Raw genomic sequence first — 22,126 nt, 5'->3', positions numbered from 1 at the left:
TAAAACTCAACGTTTAACCTACTCACGCCGGCTTGTGCCCGCCCTCACAGTCGGCCATATTTGCGGAATACACCACGCCGCCGTTGACCCTGGCCATTGACCGAGCAACCCAACGTTCCTACCAGCTCCCTCCGCAGGAATGTGTTAATGAATTAAATAATTACGTACACCGCTTTATCAGTTCACTGCTGGATTAAGGACTGCCCCATGCCGTGTTGGCTGTGGAAAGTTGTTCTTGTATATACAGTACGTATGTTGAACTTCTTTTGCACCGTACGTAGCCAACCGTTCGGGTCAGTGCGGGTTCAGTTAAGGGCGGTCCCAAGACTGCTTCAGATGTCGCTCGCCAACAGATTTTAGCCACGCGTGGGAATTCAACTCGGATGAGCGGGGTTCATAGCGCAGCATATAACTTCTCCACCAATTACGGGCTGTACTGTCTTTGTCATAGTGCGCCCTGAGTTGTGGATATCCATTATGAGGATGGTTTATTTCATGGGTGGAAAACACCCAATTTTTCCAGCGGCAGGCATCGGGTTTTTTTCTTTAATACAATTAAACCCAATTTCGGGGAATTAAAACCTGGTTTAATGAATACGAAACTCTGATAGGCTTAGGCTGCTTCCTCGTCGGTGCTGCTGTCGTACTCGGGGGGGGGGGGGGGGGCGTCGGGCACGGGGTAGTCGTAGAATGCGGCGGGCAGGTTGGTCTTGATGAACACGAGCTTCTCCTGCACAATCGTGGGCGCCAGTGAGTTCCTTGGCTTGGAATGGATGAAGCCCATCGTTGAGAAGTTGGCGAAGTGCGGTTCTGCAATTAGAGCCAATTAAACCGGATTTCTCCCAATCTCAGATGATCGGATTTAATATAAAAAAGACAATTAAACCCGATTGTAAAAAACCCGACTGTGGCACCCTTGGTTTATTCGTATACATTGTATTGTATTATGGCCTCCTAGACTATTGCGCATGAGATGTAAAAGAAGGAGAAACACGTTTCAGTGTGACACACACACACACGCGCACACACACACGTGCGCGCGCATTATCATCTGAAGCAAACGTTTCTCCGAACCTTTGATTTCAAGAGTCGAAAAAGGGACACATCTCGATGATAACATTGTAAATTATAATTGAAAAGTGGAAATTGTCGTGCCTTTTTCGACAAACAAAACGAAACACAACACGCCGCATTCGTGAAATCGTATTCACGCGGTTCGCATTCATCGTTTAGAAAATGCCAGATCATGTCCTTGTTTTTTTGTTGACAATGTGTGTGTTTTTGACAATCCGCCAATCGAATCTTCCGGCTGTTGTCTATGCCACCGCTGTTGTTGATGTCCAGGAAGCGCGAACGGCGGCGGGAGTCGGGACACTCGCCACGTTCTCTGAGACGGACTTTGTTGTTTCAGCGCCCCACCCCCCCACTTCTGCGTTATTCATACCCGTCCAGAGTGAGTGCACACGGTGGCATTGTTCAACGCTTCAGCATCACTGCCAACAAGAAGTGTGGCCAGTGTTCATGATTTCCGAAATGCAAATCGGCCTAATTTATTCTTTAAATGTTTGGGGGGTGGGGGGGAATCAAGGAGTTTTAATCAAGCGGGATTTATTCATGCAGGTTTGTTTGAATAAAAAAAAACTGAAAGGAAGGCACACGAGTAGGGGTTTTATTTATATCAACGACACGAACCCGCCTCTTTTGTTAACATTTTTAATCAGCCTCTTGCCTACGCTATTGAGCTGCAGTATAATTAATATATATCGATGACTGCTCAGCATTAATAATCATTTAGTAACCTTTCACCAAATTGCATCCAGTCTTCGTCATCAGCATCACCATTATCACCAACCGTAATCTATTAACCGCTTTCATTCAGACGCTGTCTTTCATTCAGACGCTGTCTCCCCGACAGACCTGGTCTTCACCTGATGACGGCTGCTTGCGTTGTGGCCGAAACGTCGTGGGAATTATTTTATTATGTTTTATTTTTATTAGTTTATTATTTCCCTTCTACGTGACTTTACCGAAAGAACCAAGAAGAAAAAGTGACTGCAAGCTTCGTCTATATTCGTTCTCTAATCCCTGTTTCAGTGTTTTCCTCTTCCGTGTCTCGGTTTTAATTCCCAAGATGCAAATATCTGATAAACACCCTTAGTGAGGGTTTATATTTCATCGCCTGACTCCTCTCTGATTTGTGGTTTTGTCGCTCTGTGAATGTAATCTCAGTGTAGATGTCCAATCTTTTAAAATGTCCTGAGCATTTAAATGGCTGCATCGATTTCCACCGATCAACATCTACAAAAAACAATTATTTTGTATTCACTTATTTTATTCTATAAAACCGATGAATGTAAGTGGTATTTTATATCTGAAGCTTGTCACGCAAGCGAAGGAGTCTTAATTGAAGCGTGGACATCGTTTGTAAGCCGTTATAGGGGTTTTGTTTGCAGAGCAAGGTGCTGTGAATGGATAGCAGCGTGCTGCTACAACTGCCCTTCAGAGTTAAAGGGAAACGGCTTGTGCTGGTCATAGCTTTCTCTAGCACAGCCCCCCGTGCCCCCCCTCCCAGTTCTACAATACCGTGGGTGCATTGAGCAATTGTAATCCATTGGGGGCAATCTCAGTTTTAAAATATTTATTGCATCATCAAAGAGACGCGCCAGTTGGAAGTGGCTTCCTCCGCATCCTGACAAATCTGTGGTGAAGATCCAGCAGATGTCCGAACGCACTAATGGGCCCTTCTACAGCTATCGATTTAACATAATGCATTTTTAATGCGGGGCTTGAGAAGCGAAAGAGAAGTCGGTGATGTGGATGTTCCATGATGGATGTGCATGGTGTTTATATGTAGCAGTGCCGTTTAATGCAATATATTTAAATTCAATCTTTTGCTTTTTCCGAGATTATGAGCTGTAATTGGGAACTCCAAGAATAGTTTAAATATATATATAATATTCTTGCTTCTGCACAGATGGTCTTTGGCTGAAATTGTATTTCTTCTAGATATCAGCACTTCCGCTAACTTAGCATGATGTTTCAGAGCTTAATGGGCTCTTTGACGCGTGCTTTTCTTCCTGTGTCGTAGATATTACAGTGTTACAGTTGCTTTTACTCCTATTAGAGTGGATAAGCGCCACAGTAGTTAACGCGCTACGAACCCAGTGATCTGAGTTCGATTCCCGGCCATGGCTCAAACTCAGCGGCGAATGATATCTCAACCACCGGCCCTTTTGGATTGCAAATCCAGTGCGCTGACCGTTACACACATCCCCGCCGCTTTGAAACCTGTAGCTGTAAATTCGCAATCGTCAATGATTTGACACTTGCGTTGGAAAGCTACAATGTAAAAACAATGCAACGTTCGCGTTGTTAACACAACGAGGCTGAGAATAACATGGGGGAATTGTAACTGCGAACATCTGCAAGCGTGAACGCAGCTCCGCACGTCAAGCTATATTTAGCTTGAGGAACGAAGCGGTGGAACTTTGAATACTGTCTGAAAGCACATTTCAGAAAAGGAAGATATTTTTTCGTAACAATTTGCAGTTAATGGCTTGCTCTTCCCGATTTCACGGGCAATGCATACAATGACCTTCCATTGAAATAAGGATTCACTCTGGCGGATGCAAATGAGGCTGCTCTATTCAAAACCGAGCAAAACAATGAACAAAAAATAATGTAATGCCTTGCTACCGTCTGATAATGTAGTCCACAAAGCATGGGGAGACCACAATCACTGCATTGCGAACCTGTGCGCCAAACGGTATGTGTGTGCAGATGGTGGCAAAGGTGCAGCCCTGCAATTGCCGGCTAACCCCACTGCTTGCGGAAGGACCCCCGCTCGAGGGAGCCCCACCCCGAGGAGCGCCGCTCTTACAGGGATGGGGGTGCTGTATATGGCCAGACGTTTTGGAAGAGGTGGGAGTAAATATAATATAATAATTCAAATGCATAATGCGCATTCCATACTAGGATCCCAATGTGCAATGTGTGAAAAGCAGGAAACAAAAGCAGACCCAGGGCAACCGTCCAAATTAAAGAGGGAAGGCCACTTTAAATAGATGGGTTTTCAAAACAGACTTCAATATATCTACTGACTCTGATTGCCTGGTTTCGAGTGGAAAGGCGTTCCATAGCTTGGGCGCCATGCTAACAAAAGCCTGATCACCAAATAAGCGCAACCTAGACCTGGGAGTGCTGAGCAGTATCTTGAAATCTACTCGGAATATGACTGGTAGCCAATGTTTACCCCACCACACTGGCGATCGACTCACTGCGTGGACAGAGACGAGGTGGGGAGGGTGTATAAGCTCTCCCACTGTTTCAACTGCAACGCCGGCAGATCGAATCGAACCAGCGACTACCTGCATTGTAAGTCCGATGTGCTAACCGTTACATCACTGCGGCGTTCCGTGCATAATGCACTGCATCCTAAAAGCCCGTTTGCCCTCGGAGGACAAGGCGGGATGCCGCGGCTCGCAAACTTCGGCACTAAAGCCCCCTCCGATGAGCGTTACACTGTCCTTGCTGAGCTTTATGACCCGTGGCTGATGTGAGCGCTGGAGCAGTCTCCCCCGCCCACGTGAACGTTAACAAACCCGCCCCCCCCCCCACCGCCCCCCTACGCCACTTTTCCACCACCACCACCACCAACCAGCCTTCAAAATACTTTATTGGCGTCGTGGGCTCGCGAGATGGAGTAAGCACTCGCATCTTAGCCATTAGCGTGCTATTTTGCGTACCTTAATGTGGAAATATTTGTATTTTCTCCTCCCATCGGCCAAGCTGAGACGACCTGTTGTCTTCATGGCAAAGGGAGACAGAGAAAAAAAAATCGCTCAATAACAAAACTCCGACCCCATGCGATGCTACCCCTTGCCTCATCAGCGCATTCCATCAAGAATGTTTCCTCTTCCACTTAAGGGCCCTTTTGTTGTTAGCCTCCTGGGCTGGTGTCGCTGCATAAAGTGCCACGTCCGTGATATAAAAACAAAGCACAGTCGAGTCGTAGGGAGGGGAGCAGAGGTGTGACGCAGTGGTTGGCGTGCTGCGATATGAACCCTCTGAGTTCGATTCCTTGGCCAAAGCCTAACATCACTGGGCGAGTGGTATGTGAACCGATTCTTTGCCCCCCCCCCACCTCCACCCAGAGCCGTCCCTAAGGGGTACGGAGAATCGTGGCGACCGCCCTGGGCCCCGCACTTTGGGGGTCCCCGGGCTTCGACGTCACGCGGTGTCAGATTTAGTACTTCCCCGTTAAGTTTGAAGGCGTGGGATTTTCCCCGCCCCGCACTATTGGCGGCTCTGCACGCCCCAAACGCTTTCACCAACCTGCGCTGACCAGCGTGGTGAAGTATGGTCAAACAAACAAACTCCAACACGGCATGGCTAAGCCTTCATCCGATAGAGGATTAAAAGGACTGCAATGTTTCACGCTCTACCATCAGCGAGTCAAAAAACGCAAAGTGACGAATCGATTTTTCTTTTTCACGTTGCCGTGAATTGCAGCGGCCACTAATAGCCGCTCGGTTCGCGTGAACCCTTGACATATATTGCCTTTCTTGTGTCGTTTAATAATCGATATTAATCGATGCATTGCTACACCTCCAATTGTGTAAATTACGTTATTAATCGGTGCAATGTCGGCATTATTTTCACAGCTCAATGTGTGGGTCACAATCGTTATGCTTCCTAGCTAAAGCGTATACAGTGTGTGTTAATTTCATCACGCGACAATTATTATGATTTGCAACGTCGTCGCTTAAATCTACAGTGATGTCGTCTGTGTAATAATCGGATAAGTAATATTTGTAAAGTTCTGAATTTAAAATTAATGTGTGCACGAGGGGACGCGGGTGCTCGTGGTTTCGCTCTTTGCAGTTTGCAGAGCAATTCACCATCTCGATCTCGCATTCAACCGCCGCCCATTGCTTATTTTAGATTAAGCGCGACCCTTCTCGATACAATTTCTCATTTTATTGCCTAGCACACACTTCCCTGTGCCAATATGCAATCACCGTAACGTCTTGCAAAGACGTCACGTTATTTTTCTTTCAAAAAAACCCAATTCACTCTCTGTCGATATATCATCATTGTACGTGAAATGTGACAACAAAAAAGTCTAGCCTCATAATTTCACAACCGTAAATTATTGGGGGGGGGGGGGGGGGGGTGGGAACACCGAGCATGAAAAACGTTCACGCTTCATCGAACTCGTGTGAGTCTGCAGACGCTGTGACCGTGCGAATCGTGGTTTTTTTGTCAGCAATGCATTTGCCTCGGGGGGAGTAAATGAGGTTCATGGGCTCGTGTGCAGTCGTGTGCACGCTCCGTGTTTCTTATCCATATGCATAAGGGGGGGGGGGAGGGGGGTTCTCGGAAAAGGGCAGAGCGTTCGCTTGCCCTGAATGAATTTCTGGTTCTGCAGAATGGAGGTTAGCCAGAAAACAAAGTAAAGGGGCTGCGACTGATCGATGGGGTGTTATCAGATTGCTTTCGTTAAGCGAATGGGGAGTGACCGTCGTATTTATTGCGACCGAAGCCTCGTGATGGGGTAAGCCGATCCAAGCCCAACCCCCTTGGTTCTCACATCACGAATACACGTATATATATACCCAGAGCCACTTTCGGTTTCGCAGTGCAGTTACAGAGGCAATCCGCAGCTGTCGCCGCATTGGCCACTAGGATCGAGCAGACGGCGGACACTTTAATGGTGCCGCCTGTGATACAAGGACTCGCGCACGCTGCCCCCCGCCGCCTTCAAGGGCTCTCTGTCATCATGAGCAGCCGGCAGACGCCACTCTTTGTGCTGTTGCTGCTCTGCAGTTTGCTCTCGCAAGGTAGGTTTCGCAGAGTTGAACGTCGTCGTGATTGTTATTGCCTAATTTTTTCAAAGGGTGTCTCAGCGTCTAAACATGAATCGTATCGTGTCAAATTTCGATTTAAAGCTTTCGTGACTGCAGGGATTCATCTGCTTGGTTCTTTCGGTAAAGTCACGTAGAAGGGAAATAATAAAATGATAAAAATGAAACATAATAAAATAATTCTCACGACGTTTCTTTCCGACAGACCTGTTCTTCACCTGAGGACGGCTGCTTGCGTTGTGGCCGAAACGTCGTGAGAATTATTTAATTATGTAAAATGTTTATGATTTTATTATTTCCCTTCTACGTGACTTTACCGAAAGAACCAAGAAGACATATCGTGTCATTTTGATTTACAATATACGTCTTTAACACGCTGCGCGGTGCGCAGTAATGAATACCCTGCCCCCGTCTGTGTAGTGCCGGTGCGCGATAAACGCAAGTTCGCTTCAGCACCCTGGACAGCGATCAATACATAATGCCGGTGGCGATTGATCTTCTGCCGATGGCGATTGCCCAGTCGGAACGTTTGATAGTATTTAAATTCATTCTAGATTTGAAGCTTTCGTGACTGCAAGGATGCATACTGTTTTTTTTTTTCGGTAAAGACACGTAGGTTAAGAAAGAAAACAAATCAATTAAATCACGACGTTTCGGAGGCAACACAAGCCTCCGTCTTGTGTTGCCTCCGAAAGTAAGTATTTAAATTAAGACGCTAGACTATGCAATAGAGTCGTTGACTATAGAATGCGTGCGATGCATTTCCTCGCCTTTTTGCGAGTGAAGTTTCCAGTTTATGAATTATTCGCCCTCGACTTTCTCCCACTCGTACGATTTCCGTCAGAATGCGCGTGAAGCCCATGCATTTATTTACAATCTCATTGACTTTCACAAGCGGCAAGAGACCAACGGGCAATTTTAAATGCGACCTCATGCAGGCCATGCCTGGAAGTGTTGAAGGTAAATACATCTCTTGGTCGGAAATCCAATTGCATAGTTGATCACGAAAGCGATACGATTTTCTCTGTGCGTTAAATATTGCACGGCTGTAACGTCAATTTCCGAAGGTTAAGTGTGCCGACTGGTTAAATTAACGGAGAAATGCTTCACGTCAAATGGCCTCGACACATGCATGTGCACGTCGATTCGTGGTGGCTTGTGAAATCCTCGCACTGTCTCCGAATTCGCGTACAGCATCGCGTTTGTCTCACTGACGGCTACTCGACTGCGCCAATCTCGTTGCACGACCGAATGAAGTTGTTATCTCTGCGATCCATCTCACTCATAGGCACACTCCAATCACTCCACCTCTCTTTGATCGTCTCGTCGCGTGCATTTCCTTCCTCGGCTTCAATGCAGCCAACAATGTAGATACATCTATGTAGTCTCGTCTTCTTCTTCGGCCGTCCATCGCAAACGATGATGACTGCGGAGAACAGCTGGTAGTAGCTGGTGGGATGAGAGGCCAGCCCTTGAGTGGAAGCATCGGCCCGCAACTGTGTGGGCAAGAGTCTCTGCTCGTCTGCTGGTTGGGATTCGTGTCGTGGATGTTGATGTTGGTGTTGATGCTGACAGGCATTTTCCATTTTGTAACATACATCCCTTCCGTTCAACACGTAGGCTTTCACGACCAATATCATCCATAATACGGGTTTTTTTTGAGAGGTTAGATCGCGTAAATATGTAAATGTGTCGTGAAACCCGCCACCACCCGACACAGCCCATTATGAAGGTTTGTCACGTAAATAGAACATGGCCTTCCAATTCATTAATTATTTTAATGGTTTCTGTTGCATTACCTCTTGTGTATATTCCAGCCATTCCAAGCGAGCATCTCTTCTGCGGTGTTTAAATTAATTGGGACCTTTTAAGCCAATCTATTTTAAAGACAATGCATATATTATCAGAGCATGTTTGTTTGCATGTTTTGCCAAGCACGAGTGGTTAGTGCAGACTCGATGCCTTACAAAATTGATCTATTTGGTGTTTGAACATCTTAACACCTTTTTAATTGCCAGAAAGTGTAACATTTCCACTAGTTTTTTTCATCATTTTTTATTTATTGCTCGTGTAAGTCCACCGGACTAGGTGGATGATCACGCATTGCAAGATCGTGGGAGATATCAGTGGCTTGGGGAGGCCTTCATCCAGCGGTGGATTTACCATGGCTGATGATTGCGATGACCTGTGACCCCTTCCCGTTGTTTTGTTTACAGCCTCGCTGGCACCTTTGACTGGGCAGCTGTCCAAGGAAGACGAAGCGGTTGGTTAATTAAATACTCCCGCTCCGTTTCGTAGTAAACATTGAGTTAACGTCACCTTCTCGTGCACGACGAACCACCGTGGGTGGCCTGTTACGACTCATAAGACTGCTGCGAAATGTATTTGAAGAATTCTCAAAACATTTCAGGGTGTTGCTATGAATCCTAAAAAAAAATCACACTCAATCAAAATAAATGTTGGTTTTGCTTTGAATTACCCAAGCATCGTGAGAAGGGAGGGTTAATCGAGTCGAATACAACACGCTTCGGTAATAGATTTGCAACGTGCACGCTCCGTTACAATGCAACAGTAAAATACTGCGATGTAGAAATGCGCAGAAAGACAATGTGGCCGCACAACGAGCCGCCCGCACGGGCAGGCTACAGACCTTCGAGTGCGTACGTGATGAGTGAGCGGCGAGTGTGCGCGCTGTCGTTTGTAGGTAATAAAGTGCATCATCGAGGTGCTATCCGATACCCTGAGCAGAAGGGAGGATTCAACTCTAACCAAGGAATGCGTGGAGATACTGAAGAGCGGTTCGTATGCACTCGCATTTTAATGACAGGAGAAGCTGCGTACACCAGCACACCCCCTCGGGCGTAATAGAGCCAGCTGTGCGAATCAGAAGTTTCCCTTCGCCTTCCTCTCCCACGAGGTGCATGTTAAAGAGCGTTGTTGCTTCGATGACAACTGCCATTACGTAACGTGTAACTTCTATCCAGCCTCGGAGTCTCAAGTTTTATTTTTGTTGAACCCGGTGAGAAGTCACGAGACCAGCACGGAGGGCTTATTTGCGAGAATGTGACCTGGGGCACCGAGATGACAAAAGAAAATAACGTTTACAAAAGAAACAGTGCGGGCAATGAAGCCAATAGCTTCTAAAGAATCTACTGTGATGATTTGCAGAAAATGTGGACCTTGTGGCTCAGAAAAGGCGAATTTAGGAATGATCGTTACACAAACTAGGAGATAATATGCCGATCAACATGTGTATTGTTAGTTACTTTGGCTAATTATAATCATAAATTAGTCCGCGCCAATGACCCAACCACAGGTGAATGGCACTCGATCCCGTCAGATTTCGGAAGAGTAAGCAAACTCGAGCCTGGATCGGGCTCGGTGTCTCACCCACCATGCACAAATAGGGTTGTGATAAGGCTGCAGGACTAAAATGTGCAGAGAGAAAAAAACATGTGCTGTCCTGTAGTATCGTATTTCTATGCTCCCTGCCTTTAACTGGCACTGACCAGCGTGGTGAGGTATGGTCAATGAACTCGCACGACCCGTGACGGCGTGGGGAGGCCTTTGTCCGACAGTGGATTGGCAACTCAAGGGCTTAACATATGCAACATTGGACACAGGTAATGGATGATGAAGAAAAACAATATGTTTTTTTTTTCATTGTAAGTGCATGTTTTCATTCATTTTTGCAGACCAGCGGATATATGACTTGCTGCAACACGACAGCGTTTTTAATGGACTTCAAGAACTGGCGACACCAAGTAAGGAATCACCTTCCGCTGCCAATCAAACCACGAGTCCATTCGGTGTTCGCGTCGTTCTTCTAGCAACAAGGCGACCACGTTTTTTTCTATAGCCCGTTTCACAATACGAGAGGCACACATTCTGTGCTTATTTACGTTGTCGAGAGACACCGCACACAAACACGACCTCGTGTGCCACTCTGCCCTGCTGCTGACTTCACGCATAGCTTTGTGGCCATATCGGAGATGTGAAAACAAGTGTTTGGTGATGCTACGTTGGCAGTGATGCGGCAAGCACCACCGATTAGCACGGTCAATGTACGGACGGTGCGAAAGAAGTTCAACATAATACAACAAATTCCGTGCTCATTTTTGTGCTATGGAGAAGGGTTATTTTCCGAAACGTCGCCTATTATATATTTTTCCCTTTTAAAACGGTGCCATTGACAAATGTGTTGACTTTTATTTCGTTACACATAGGGGAGTTGTATTTTCTTGCCAAGTGTACACACTCCATATTAATGCGACAGCAGATCCATGTTATGGGTCAGATATGAGGACACGTTGAAGGATTGTAACCTCAAGGCTGATGCTTCAAGCCCATCCGCTGTCAACGATCGCACTGATAAGGGACGTACTGTAGCCACATTTGCATGTCTAGGATTTGGACTTGTCTCCCACGTGAAAAGCCACCAGAAATTAAAAAAAGCAGCACTCAAGCAGGCGAAAGCCGAGCACTCCACCATCGAGGCGAGTGCAGGCAGAGACGCGAATGGGTCGCGTAACAACAGTGAGTTGTTGACATTGTTATGCCAGCACCATTGCAATGTGTTTTTTAGACAAATAATGCATTTGACTGGTCTTTTAGAAGCGGCGCTTCCGCATTCGGATAGTAATTGTTTATGAAATGTGCTATGGAATTGAATGCAACTATATCCTCTTAATTACATACACAATAATTCATGGGCGTGTGTGCGCGTGCGTGTATTTGTGAAACCTACTTCAGAGCACATACATGAGTGGGGAGCGGTGGTATAGCTGTTAACGCGCTGCGCTACGAACCTGGCGACCCGTGTTCGATTCTCGCTCACGGCCAACACCAGTGACGATTATCTGAACCGGTCCTGGGCATCCTCTCCTAGGTAGACTCAGCTTCAAATGAGTACGTGGTGCGATGCGTAAATATCGCCACTAGGGAGACAAAGGCGGCCGGGAGTGGTGTTGGCCACCCACCCCCTCGTGTGCCGTGCCGGCCTTCATAGGTGCTGGCTAACAGCACTTGCCTCAACAGTCTGTTAAGGCTATAAGGGGGATCTTTGTCTTTGTATTGGTGAATGAGATACATATGAATGAGATACAATTTATTGGCGATTAAAATACAGACAGACAATGCAGAGAGATTCCCGTTATGGACAAGATCTAAACTGTATAATCTCCTTTCATTTAGAATGGCACAAATTGGTAATTGCCAGTCTTCAATAGACAATTTAAAAAAATACTAATGAAGCTAATCATTTTGCTGGTTAGTGCGTTAGGCGTAAAGACATGTAATTACGACGATGATTCATTACATCCTTTTTGAAATAAGTGTTTCAGTCATTGAGTAATAAGTTCTGTAGCGCTTCAAGGTAAGCATTCAACACAAGTGTGCAGGGCATTCATTATTAACCTCCCACCCAGGGTAATCCATCCTTTCTCACTTAGCGATAAATAAACCAAGGGCATTCCAACCAATAATTCATCACGTTTTTCCAGGCCAAGTCAAACACAAGTCTCTCGCATCTGGGTCTGAAATTCGATCGCCGTATTTATTCAGCATCAGTTAAACTAAAGCAAAACTTGTTCAATATAACAAAAAATGATATTTAAAAAAATATATATAAATTATTGCACCGTAAACCAAATCACCCTGAATACGCCCAATCTCATCGGAGCTCGGAATATAAGCAGGGATGAGCCTGGTTCTTGAATTGGTTGACCAACTATGTCTGGCGAGGCGTTGTAGGCATGGGGCAACAGGATGGCTGGGAATTAGCGGTGGAACTTGGACATGTGCAGACTCGCATGCATGGGGCTTATCCAAGTTCTCTCCCACGTGCTAAAAAAAGATCAATAACGCTGGTCAACAAAAAACAAAAACAAATTTCTGGCCTGGACTTTTGCAGCTGTTTTAGACTAATTTCAGGGTGCTAATTCCAAATCTGATCTCAGATTTGCTCTATCACATCTCATTTTTATGCTATCGGCATACCCCATTTTCATTGATTTTACCCGAAATTAGCTCTGTCACTTATGATTGCAAGTTGTTGCGAGTCAGTGACTGCTTTAGTGTTAAAATATGGTGCTGTATTTTTAGGATAGTGTGTTTATAATATAATTTTATGTAGATATCCACATTTATTTAACATTTTTCTTCTGCAGGTTTTATTGAAAATGCAATATTTGATATCTCAAAAACCTGATGTGATAGACAAAAACTGATGCCAGATTTGGAATCAGCACCCCAAAATTACCTTAAACCCGTTGGAATACCTGATGCCAGAAAAAAGTGTGTTGACCAGTGTAATCGCCACGAATCCTCATGTTGGACCCTCCATAAAAATAGTTATTGACACTCATTTGAGACTTCCCAGGCTAAATAAGTGGCATTTATGATTCAACCTGGACGGTAGCATCTTGAGAGAGCAGTGTATTAGTCATCACGAGAGAGATAATGAACACAAGTGCAGAAAAGTTGATCGTGTGTGCAGTCTCCAGACCAAGATACAGACGGCAGCAAGTTAAAAAGACACACATATTTTAGTGCATCGCAGGATCCTGAGAGATGGAGGCAGCATGGTGAGACCTACATCCCTCAGTGAATTGATCATGGCTAGTGATGATGACGATTTATACATTATATTACACAGTAATGACATTTTAAGTGATACATCTTTTTTTACAACACATTCGATTTCACAGCTCTGAATTTTCTTTTTTAAAGGAACGCGTGTAAATGGTGACATCAAATGACTTTGCATTGGCAATGTGCCGCGTGCTTGTGTGCCTGTCGCAACCGACATTCTCGGAGTGTAATATTCGTTGCTCGTATTCTTCCCCCCCAGGTGTAAAACTGACACCGAGCCGACGAGGTGACAGCAGGGATTACCTCTGGGATGACTTTCGCAGGCACTGGGAGAAGCGATTCACGGAGCCCAGCGAAGGTACAATAATAGCCTCCCCTCTTTGACCCGTGCAGCCGCAGCGTCTGTGGGAGCTGCACGGCGCTGCGGCAATAACCAAACTCCACTGCTAGACCAGTAGGCGACATTCCATGGGGACTTGCACATGCGCAGCCGGTTTTGTCAATCCGCTGCTGGGTGAGGAACACCCCACGCTGTAAATTTGCCCCCCTTTTCATGCAACTGCAGATGGAGGTAAAGCAACTCGGCATTTGGCGAGAGTTGTGGTTGGTGACCTCTCTCGACCCACGGCCGCTGTGATGCACAAACAAACAAAATGGCGGATCACCACGCCCCCATGAAAAATAGAAACATATTTTTAAAAAGATAATGAAGACTATTCTAAAAGTGCTGTCAGTTATGAGTTTAAATAAATGCATACGAACGATTAACTCTTCTTTGCCATTGATTCGTGTAGATAGTGCAATGGGTTGCAACAAAAAAATGTAGTTTGATGTAAAAACTGAAATCTTAAGTAGCTGCAACAGTCGCTTCTTCCCGCGTCCTCGTGAAGAGCCGCGGGTTCCCGACCGGAGGCACGCGGAGCCCTGTGGGTGCGTGGCAATGTCCCAGCGGGGTGCGTCGTGAGGCCGTTTATAGATTTGTGAAATTATATCGTACGTGAGAGTCGCTGGTGAATAATCACGCATGAATTTGCCAATGTAATAAATATCTAGGATAAAATATCTAGGATAAAATATCTAGGATAAAATATCTAGGATAAAATATCTAGGATAAAATATCTAGGATAAAATATCTAGGATAAAATGTCTAGAATAAAATATCTAGGATAAAATGTCTAGGATAAAATATCTAGGATAAAATATCTAGGATAAAATATCTAGGATAAAATATCTAGGATAAAATATCTAGGATAAAATATCTAGGATAAAATGTCTAGGATAAAATATCTAGGATAAAATGTCTAGGATAAAATATCTAGGATAAAATATCTAGGATAAAATGTCTAGGATAAAATGTCTAGGATAAAATATCTAGGATAAAATGTCTAGGATAAAATATCTAGGATAAAATATCTAGGATAAAATATCTAGGATAAAATGTTTCATCCATTTGGTAGCATAGAACGATCGTTAGCGATGTGATTTGCAAGAGTAACTCATGAGGGTGAACAAATCACGTCATGCGTGCAGTTACCAGCTAGTTGGGATACCTCACAAAATGGGCAATTAATTAATCAAATATTGCCGTTCATTATTCATATATTTATCAATCAGAGCCATATTGTGTCAGCCAAGGGCGGGACTCGGTTGAAAACCAATCAAACAAGGGGAGTAACACAGTAGCCAAAACAAAGGTTGACAACCACTGCTCTGAGAGCATGAACTCTTGGGCGAGAATGAGTCGTGTGGTTGTGCCCAATGTGCCCGCGTCTAGAGGAAGATGTTCGGTTCCCTGGCAAAGAGCACGCCGAGCCACGTGGCCACCACGTGGACGACAAGCGACTGTGGCGGTTCTGGCCGTCGGTAGAGGAGGACGTGGAGGAGGAGGCCAAAGGGCACGGGAAGCAGCCCATGGAAGAAACGAGGCGACACCACGAGGAGGAGGATGCTGATGATGATGATGATGAGAAGAAACGGCACCGCGAGGATGATCGCAGTGAGCCGGAGGAGAAGGATGAGGACGAAGAGGATGAGAAAGACGGCGGCGTAGAGGAAAAGCGTCATCACGACGGCAGGCACAGCGCGGAGGTCACGAAGCGACACGCGGACCGGCACGGCGAAGAGGGGGGCGATGACCCGCGCCATCGTGCGGACAGACGGGGCGTGGAAGAAGAAGAGGAGGACGAGGAGGAGGAGGAAGAGGAGGACAGGGAACGTCACCATCCAAAGCGGCACCATGACGACAAGCACAGCGACGACGACGACGACGAAGAGGAGGTGGAAGAGAAACGCCACCTCGGTGACCGGCAAAGTGAAGAGGAAGAGGAGAACAAACGCCACCGTGACGACAAACGAAGAAGCGTGGAGGAGCGTGAGAAGCATCACCATGGCGACAAGAGAAGCGAGGAAGAGCAGGGCCCTGTGCATCACCATGGCGACAGGCACAACACAGAGGAAGAGAAGCGTCACCATGGCGACAAGAGAAGCGAGGAAGAGCAGGGCCCTGTGCATCACCATGGCGACAGGCACAACACAGAGGAAGAGAAGCGTCACCATGGCGACAAGAGAAGCGAGGAAGAGCAGAGCCCTGTGCATCACCATGGAGACAGGCGCAACACAGAGGAAGAAAAGCGTCACCATAGCGACAAGAGAAGCGAGGAAGAGCAGGGCCCTGTGCATCACCATGGAGACAGGCACAACACAGAGGAAGAGAAGCGTCACCATGGCGACAAGAGAAGCGAGGAAGAGCAGGGCCCTGTGCATCACCATGGAGACAGGCACAATACAGAGGAAGAGAAGCGTCACCATGGCGACAAGAGAAGCGAGGAAGAGGACAGCGACGAAGACGACAAGCATCACCATGGCGACAGAATAAGCGAAGAGGAGGTCGAGAAGCGTCACCATGGCTACGAACACGGCGAGGAAGGGGAAGACGTCGAGCGTCACCACGGCGACAAACGGAGTGAAGAGGACGGAGAGTCTGAAGAAGGCACGCGCAGCGAGGGGACGGAAGAGCACAACGGACATCACCACTTAGATAAAAAGCATCACCATGACGACAGGCGGAGCAGCGAGCGCTACCTTGAGGGTCCCGGCGAGCAAAAGCGTCACCACGACGAGAGAGCGAGCGACGAAGAGGCCGAGGAGGAGGAAGACGGCGAAAGGAAGAAGCGTCGCCACGGAGAGGCGAGGCGCAACGAGGAGGAAGATGAGGAAGAGGAAAAGAAACACCGCCACCGCGAAGAGACAAGGCATCGCAGCACCGACATAGAAAGCGAGGAGGATGAGAAGCGACGCCGTGGAGAAGGCCAGAGCGATGAGGAGGAGGAGGACAAAATGCATCAACACGGAGATGACAAGCGCCACAGCGGCAGCGTGAGCGAGGACGACGACGCTGAGGATGACGAGGACGAGCGTCGTCGCGAGGAGAAGCGTCACCGAGAAGAAAAGAGGGCACGGGACGAGGAGTGGGAGAGTGAAGGTGACGGAGAGAAGGACACGAAACGCGACGACGACGACGACGATCGTCACCATCATCGTCGTCAGCGCAGTCACCGCCACCAGGACAAACGCTCCAGGGAAGAGGAGCGACGGAGCGAGGAGAGCGAGCGGCGGCAGCGTGGCCAAGCACGCGGCTCGGAGGAAGAGGGCCGCAGCTCGGAGGAGAAGCGGCTCAGGGAGAAGCGCAGCGGCAGCGACGAGGGGGACGCGGCGAGCACGGAGGAGAAGAGGCCCCACCGGCTCCTCGCTCACGCCGGGGCCAAAGACGCACAGAGCCCCGAGAAATTGCCCGGCGACGACGACGAGGAGGAGGAGGAGGACGAGGTGGAGGTTGAGGAGGAGGAGAAGAGCGAGGAGCATGGGGGGGGCAGCAGCGCGGAGGAGAGGCGTCACGCCACGCCGCCGGCGGTCGAGCGACCGGGCCCCGTGGTGGACGCCGACAAGCGCACGACGGAGTCGGCCAGCGACGAGGAGACGAACCAGTTCAAGGTTCACAAGAAGGGCGAGTCGGAGGAAAACGAAGGTAAAGATTCGGAGGTACGTGTGGCCAGGGCAAAGCCCCCCTTGCTTGGAGTCATCGGAGACTATTCCGTTGTTGTTTTTGTTGTTTTTTTCTAAGTTCAAAATGGAATTCCGGCGTGACGCTTATGTATTTGTTCATTTAATGTCCGTTGTTGTTACTATTAGCGGTGGTTTGACAGATTTGTGATCGTTACATCGCAGGATCGTGAGGGATGGCAACCGCTTTGGCAGGCCATCATCCAGCAGTGGATTGGTCATGGCTGATGGATGATGTTTATAATATTATTTGGTTCTTTCGATAAAGTCACGTAGGTATAAAATAAAACCCACGTGACTTTACCGAAAAAACCAAGGAGTATGGATTCCTGCAGTCACGAAAGTTTAAAACCAAGATTGATGTTCATAATATTTGCACGATCGTAATCTCTGGGGTGGTTTTAATGTTTGGCTTCTTGCTTTGCTTGTGAGAACAAAGACAAAGATCCCCCTATAGTCTTAACAGACTGCAGGGGCATGCTGTTAGCGAGCAGCACCTATGAAGGCCGGAACGGTAGACGAGGGGATGGGTGGCCAGCACCACGCCGGGCCGCCTTTGTCTCCCCAGTGGCGATGTTTACACACCGCACCGGGTACTCGTTTGAGGCTGAGTCGACCTAGGGGAGGATGCCCAGGTACCGGTTCAGATAATCGTCACCGGTGTTGGCCGTGAGCGTGAATCGAACCCGGGTCGCCAGGTTCGTAGCGCAGCGCGCTAACCGCTACAACTACCGCTCCCCACACACATACACAAAGATAAAGATCCCCCGTATAGCCTTAACAGACTGTAGGGGCAAGTGCTATTAGTGAGCACCTATGAAGGCGAGAACGGTACACGAAGGGGTGGGTGGCTAGCACCACGCCGGACCGCCTTTGTCTCCCCAGTGGCGATGTTTACACACCGCGCCGGGTACTCATTTTAGGCTGAGTCGACCTAGGAGAGGCCCGGGACAGGTTCAGATAATCGTCACTGGTGTGGGCCGTGAACGGGAATCGAACCCGGGTCGCCAGGTTCGTAGTGCAGCGCGCTAACCGCTACACCACCGCTCCCCACACACACAAACATGCACACGCACGCGCGCGCACGTGCACCCTTGACCCTTTGACCCGTGCCAGAGTTACCGACGCAGTCTTTCAGTATCGCGTGCAGGTGTGATATTGTCAGCGCGTGGAACACCTGGGTCACGCCAAAATGGTCTCGTCACGATCACGATGACGTCGTTGACTGAACGACCCAAAGACATCCAGTGGACGGAGAAGACGAGAGAGAGACATGCGAATGACGACAATCGAAGCGGCTGTGTAATAAATCAGGGGCCTGGCCGAGTCACGCGAGAGCTGACACAGACCGTAGTGGCGGGCGTGCTAACAGGGGTGTTACACGGTTGGCTACGTACGGTGCGAAAGAAGTTCAACAAAGAGAAAAGACGAATATCCCCCCCCCCCCCCCCCGCTGTGTAGCCTGTGACAGACTGTGGGGGCAAGTGTTGTTAGCGAGCAGCACCTATGAAGGCCGTCACGGCACACGAGGGGGTGGGTGGGTGGCCAGCACCACGCCCGGCCGCCTTTGTCTACCTAGTGGCGATGTTTGCACATCGCACCGGGCACTCGTTTGATCTCTGAGTCGACCTAGGGGAAGATGCCCAGGACCGGTTCAGATAATCGTCACCGGTGTTGGCCGTGAGCGGGAATTGAACTTGGGCCAATAACCCACCAATCGGCACTAAGGGACGGCGACGTAACCACGGCGCCTGTGCCAGGCCAGGTGCACTTTGAAGCCACGTGAAGTGTCAAAGGCTCGCTGGCAGCAGCAGGTCACGAGACAGACCCAGCAGGTTCCATGGGTCAGCTGGCTGAGATAACGCACCACCTGTGCCCCCTACCGTGCCAGCTTGCTGTATTTTATCCGCCCGGCGCTCTGCTCGTTTTTGTGAGCGTCGCTCCTCTGCCTGCCAGTTGTTGTTGGGAGGGCGATTTGCCTTCCAGTAGCAGCAGCAGCAGCAGCGTCCTTCACGAGCCTACACCACCACACACCACCACACCGTAGTCAGCAGGCGATCAGCCAGTGTCCCCTGGCACGGTCGACTCGACGCCTCGTCGGAGAGACGACGCGATCCGCTCATAGTCGTTTGCGTTGCCCTTTCGTTTGCAGGTGAAAGAACTCACGAAGTTGGCCACGATGGAAGCCGAGCTGGAGAAAATTGTTCAAAGGTTGAGTGCAGCTAAGAGTTAGCGTGGCCCCGTACCGGGGGAGCTGCAACGACCACCTCCACCACCACCACCTCCACCACCACCACCTCCACCACCACCACCTCCACCACCACCACCTCCACCACCACCACCTCCACCACCACCACCCGCTCCCCCAGCGCAGCACTTTCATCGGCAGCCAGCCCCCGCTCCACACACAACACACAACATCTATGATATCTCTATATCCCGTGCCGTTTATTTCCGCTGTGTTTGTGATGGGCCAGCGTTGTCGTGGCTGCTAAATGTCACCCCCCTCCCCTACCCCCACACACACTCACCGGTGCACGTGGGTGTTTGTTAGCCTGCGGTAACAACAACAACAATAAACCAGTGGCGGTCGTGAGATGAATATATAATTATATGAAACCGTGCATGATTTGTGTAAGCGGTGTTTTATTATTTGTTTAGTTGCCGTGTGTTGATGAGCAGACGAGACGCATTGATTGCAGACTGAAAAAGCTGAACCCGAAAGCGCACAGAGAGTGTTGGTTTACCCGTTCGTTCTAATCACAGTCTCGCCCGAGTGTTTTGTCGTTTTGCCGTAATGCAAATAAAACGTATTAATTGCAAGCATACCAGTTTGTTGTCTGATGTTATATTCCTGACGTCATCTGGTCCAACCCATGTGAGACTAGGCTCTAAGGAAAGTTGTTGTCTCGGGTGTGGACCAATCAACTTCAAGGACAGTGCACATTATCAGAGTTATGTTTTTGTTTGCATTATGACTGCAGGTATTGTGGTCTATGCAAACATGACTCCTTGTAAAAAAAGGTATCAGTTTTGTTGCCAGATAGAAAGGTAAAAAACCAATTATATATTTTTTTACTGGCAAATGAGGTTCCAATGGTGTTCGACGCGTCGTTCAGCCTTAAATGTAGGCTCCACTTGTCATGGCCCCGACACAGAATATGCATTCACCAACGTGGACGTCGTGAATCAGGCCCGGCGCCGCACAGCCCGATACGACACACGAGCAGGAAGAACGATTCTGCACAGCGACCACGTCCCAAAGATCTGAAAAGTCACGCGCACAATCACAGGGAAGAGTCGTGCGTGAATTATCCGCGTGACGCTACATTGCACAGACAAATGTAAAGACGCGAGAGTTTAAAAATACTTGACAGTTATTCGCACACAAAAAAAACATCAACTTTTGCAAAAGGCATTTGCTCTCAGAGGCTTATGCATCCACCCCTGCTCCTGTGCAATTCCATATTTACACAGCTAGAAGAAATCCACAGTCCAAATGCGAAGAGACTAATATGTTTTGGAGATAACGATAGAAATGATACAACTCTAGCACTGCAATAAAGAATGGCTGAAGCAACGCAGCTAGAAGAGTTCACGTGGTCCCACCGTCACTCTTAAGCTGATGAGAGGGACACAAAAACAAGATTTATGGGTTCTTTTTGCCAGTATCAAAAAGGTCCCGTAGATATGCTGTAACTGCTCATCCCGGGCGTATTCATGCTTACACACTTGCATTGCTTATATAATGATCCCCTTTTGGCGTTCTCTGGTCTAACCCTGGTGAGACAATTCCATAAGCAAGACTGTCTGGTGTAGGCCTATCAGTTTCAAAGACAATGCATACATTAATTATCAGAGCACATTTGCATGTTTTGATACAAGTATGTGTGGCTAATACATACTTGATGCCTTGCAATAGGTATCTATTTGGTGGTTGAACATCGTAACACCTGTTTTACCGCTAGAAAGGCTAAAGCCTAAGTTCGTATCGGAGATGGCTGTTGGCTTGCGAGAGTGGGTGGTTGAGGACTACAACGGGGAATTAGATGAGGTCCAAGATGGGCAAACCCTCGCACTCGGTGGCTTCACAATCACTCAGGCGGCATGGGGAAGGAAATGCCTTCTTATGCAAATGTGCTGCACAATATATTGGATTTCCCAAATGCTTATACAAAGGGTTCTTCAGAGTTGCATTAGCTCAGCAGCCATACGAACTGTTCATTCTATTTTTATACATTACAGACGTTTCCTCCACAGTGTAATTTTTTTTTATAAATATATGTCCAGGCCCTTTCAAAATCAACTATCCGTTGAAGGGCTTCCCAGACGACATTTCAGTCGTGGGGGTTGTCTGGCCATACTTCACCACACTGGTCAATGTTAAGGATGTTATCCGTGGTTGGGAATCGAGCTCAGGTGGCGCACTAGAGTGAACAAAGCATTGTCACGCATCAATGTAGCAATATTTCCAGTGATCGTTCTCGCAGCATAAATAACAATACCTGGATGATCATTTAAGATCAAGTCAAAGCGAGCGATTTCCTTGTCAAATGAGCATTGAGGTGGTATCCATCCGCTGTTTGCTGTCTTAAATCAGATATTGAAGT

At 47.9% G+C, this 22,126-nt stretch overlaps 1 protein-coding gene across 2 annotated transcripts; it reads left to right on the top strand.

Annotated features, from left to right (window-relative positions):
- The first annotated feature begins 6,642 nt into the window (after window positions 1–6,642).
- On the top strand, window positions 6,643–20,344 carry LOC144933625 (uncharacterized). Of its 2 annotated transcripts, none has more exons than XM_078858619.1 (7): window positions 6,643–6,842; window positions 9,083–9,129; window positions 9,571–9,664; window positions 10,562–10,630; window positions 13,717–13,815; window positions 15,232–17,481; window positions 19,669–20,344. In XM_078858619.1, exons 1-7 carry the CDS (start codon window positions 6,713–6,715, stop codon window positions 19,740–19,742), a joined length of 2,763 nt encoding a protein of 920 aa, XP_078714745.1. In that variant the 5' UTR covers window positions 6,643–6,712; the 3' UTR covers window positions 19,743–20,344. The 2 variants fall into 2 exon arrangements, with proteins under 2 accessions (XP_078714745.1, XP_078714744.1); XM_078858618.1 differs by having other exon boundaries at window positions 15,232–17,495.
- The last annotated feature ends 1,782 nt before the right edge of the window (window positions 20,345–22,126 follow it).

This window comes from Lampetra fluviatilis, chromosome 7 (genome assembly GCF_964198595.1).
Source record: "Lampetra fluviatilis chromosome 7, kcLamFluv1.1, whole genome shotgun sequence".
Lineage (NCBI taxonomy): Eukaryota > Metazoa > Chordata > Hyperoartia > Petromyzontiformes > Petromyzontidae > Lampetra > Lampetra fluviatilis.
The sequence above is the reverse complement of the archived record's forward strand: the minus strand, read 5'-3'. Positions and strand labels throughout refer to the sequence as shown.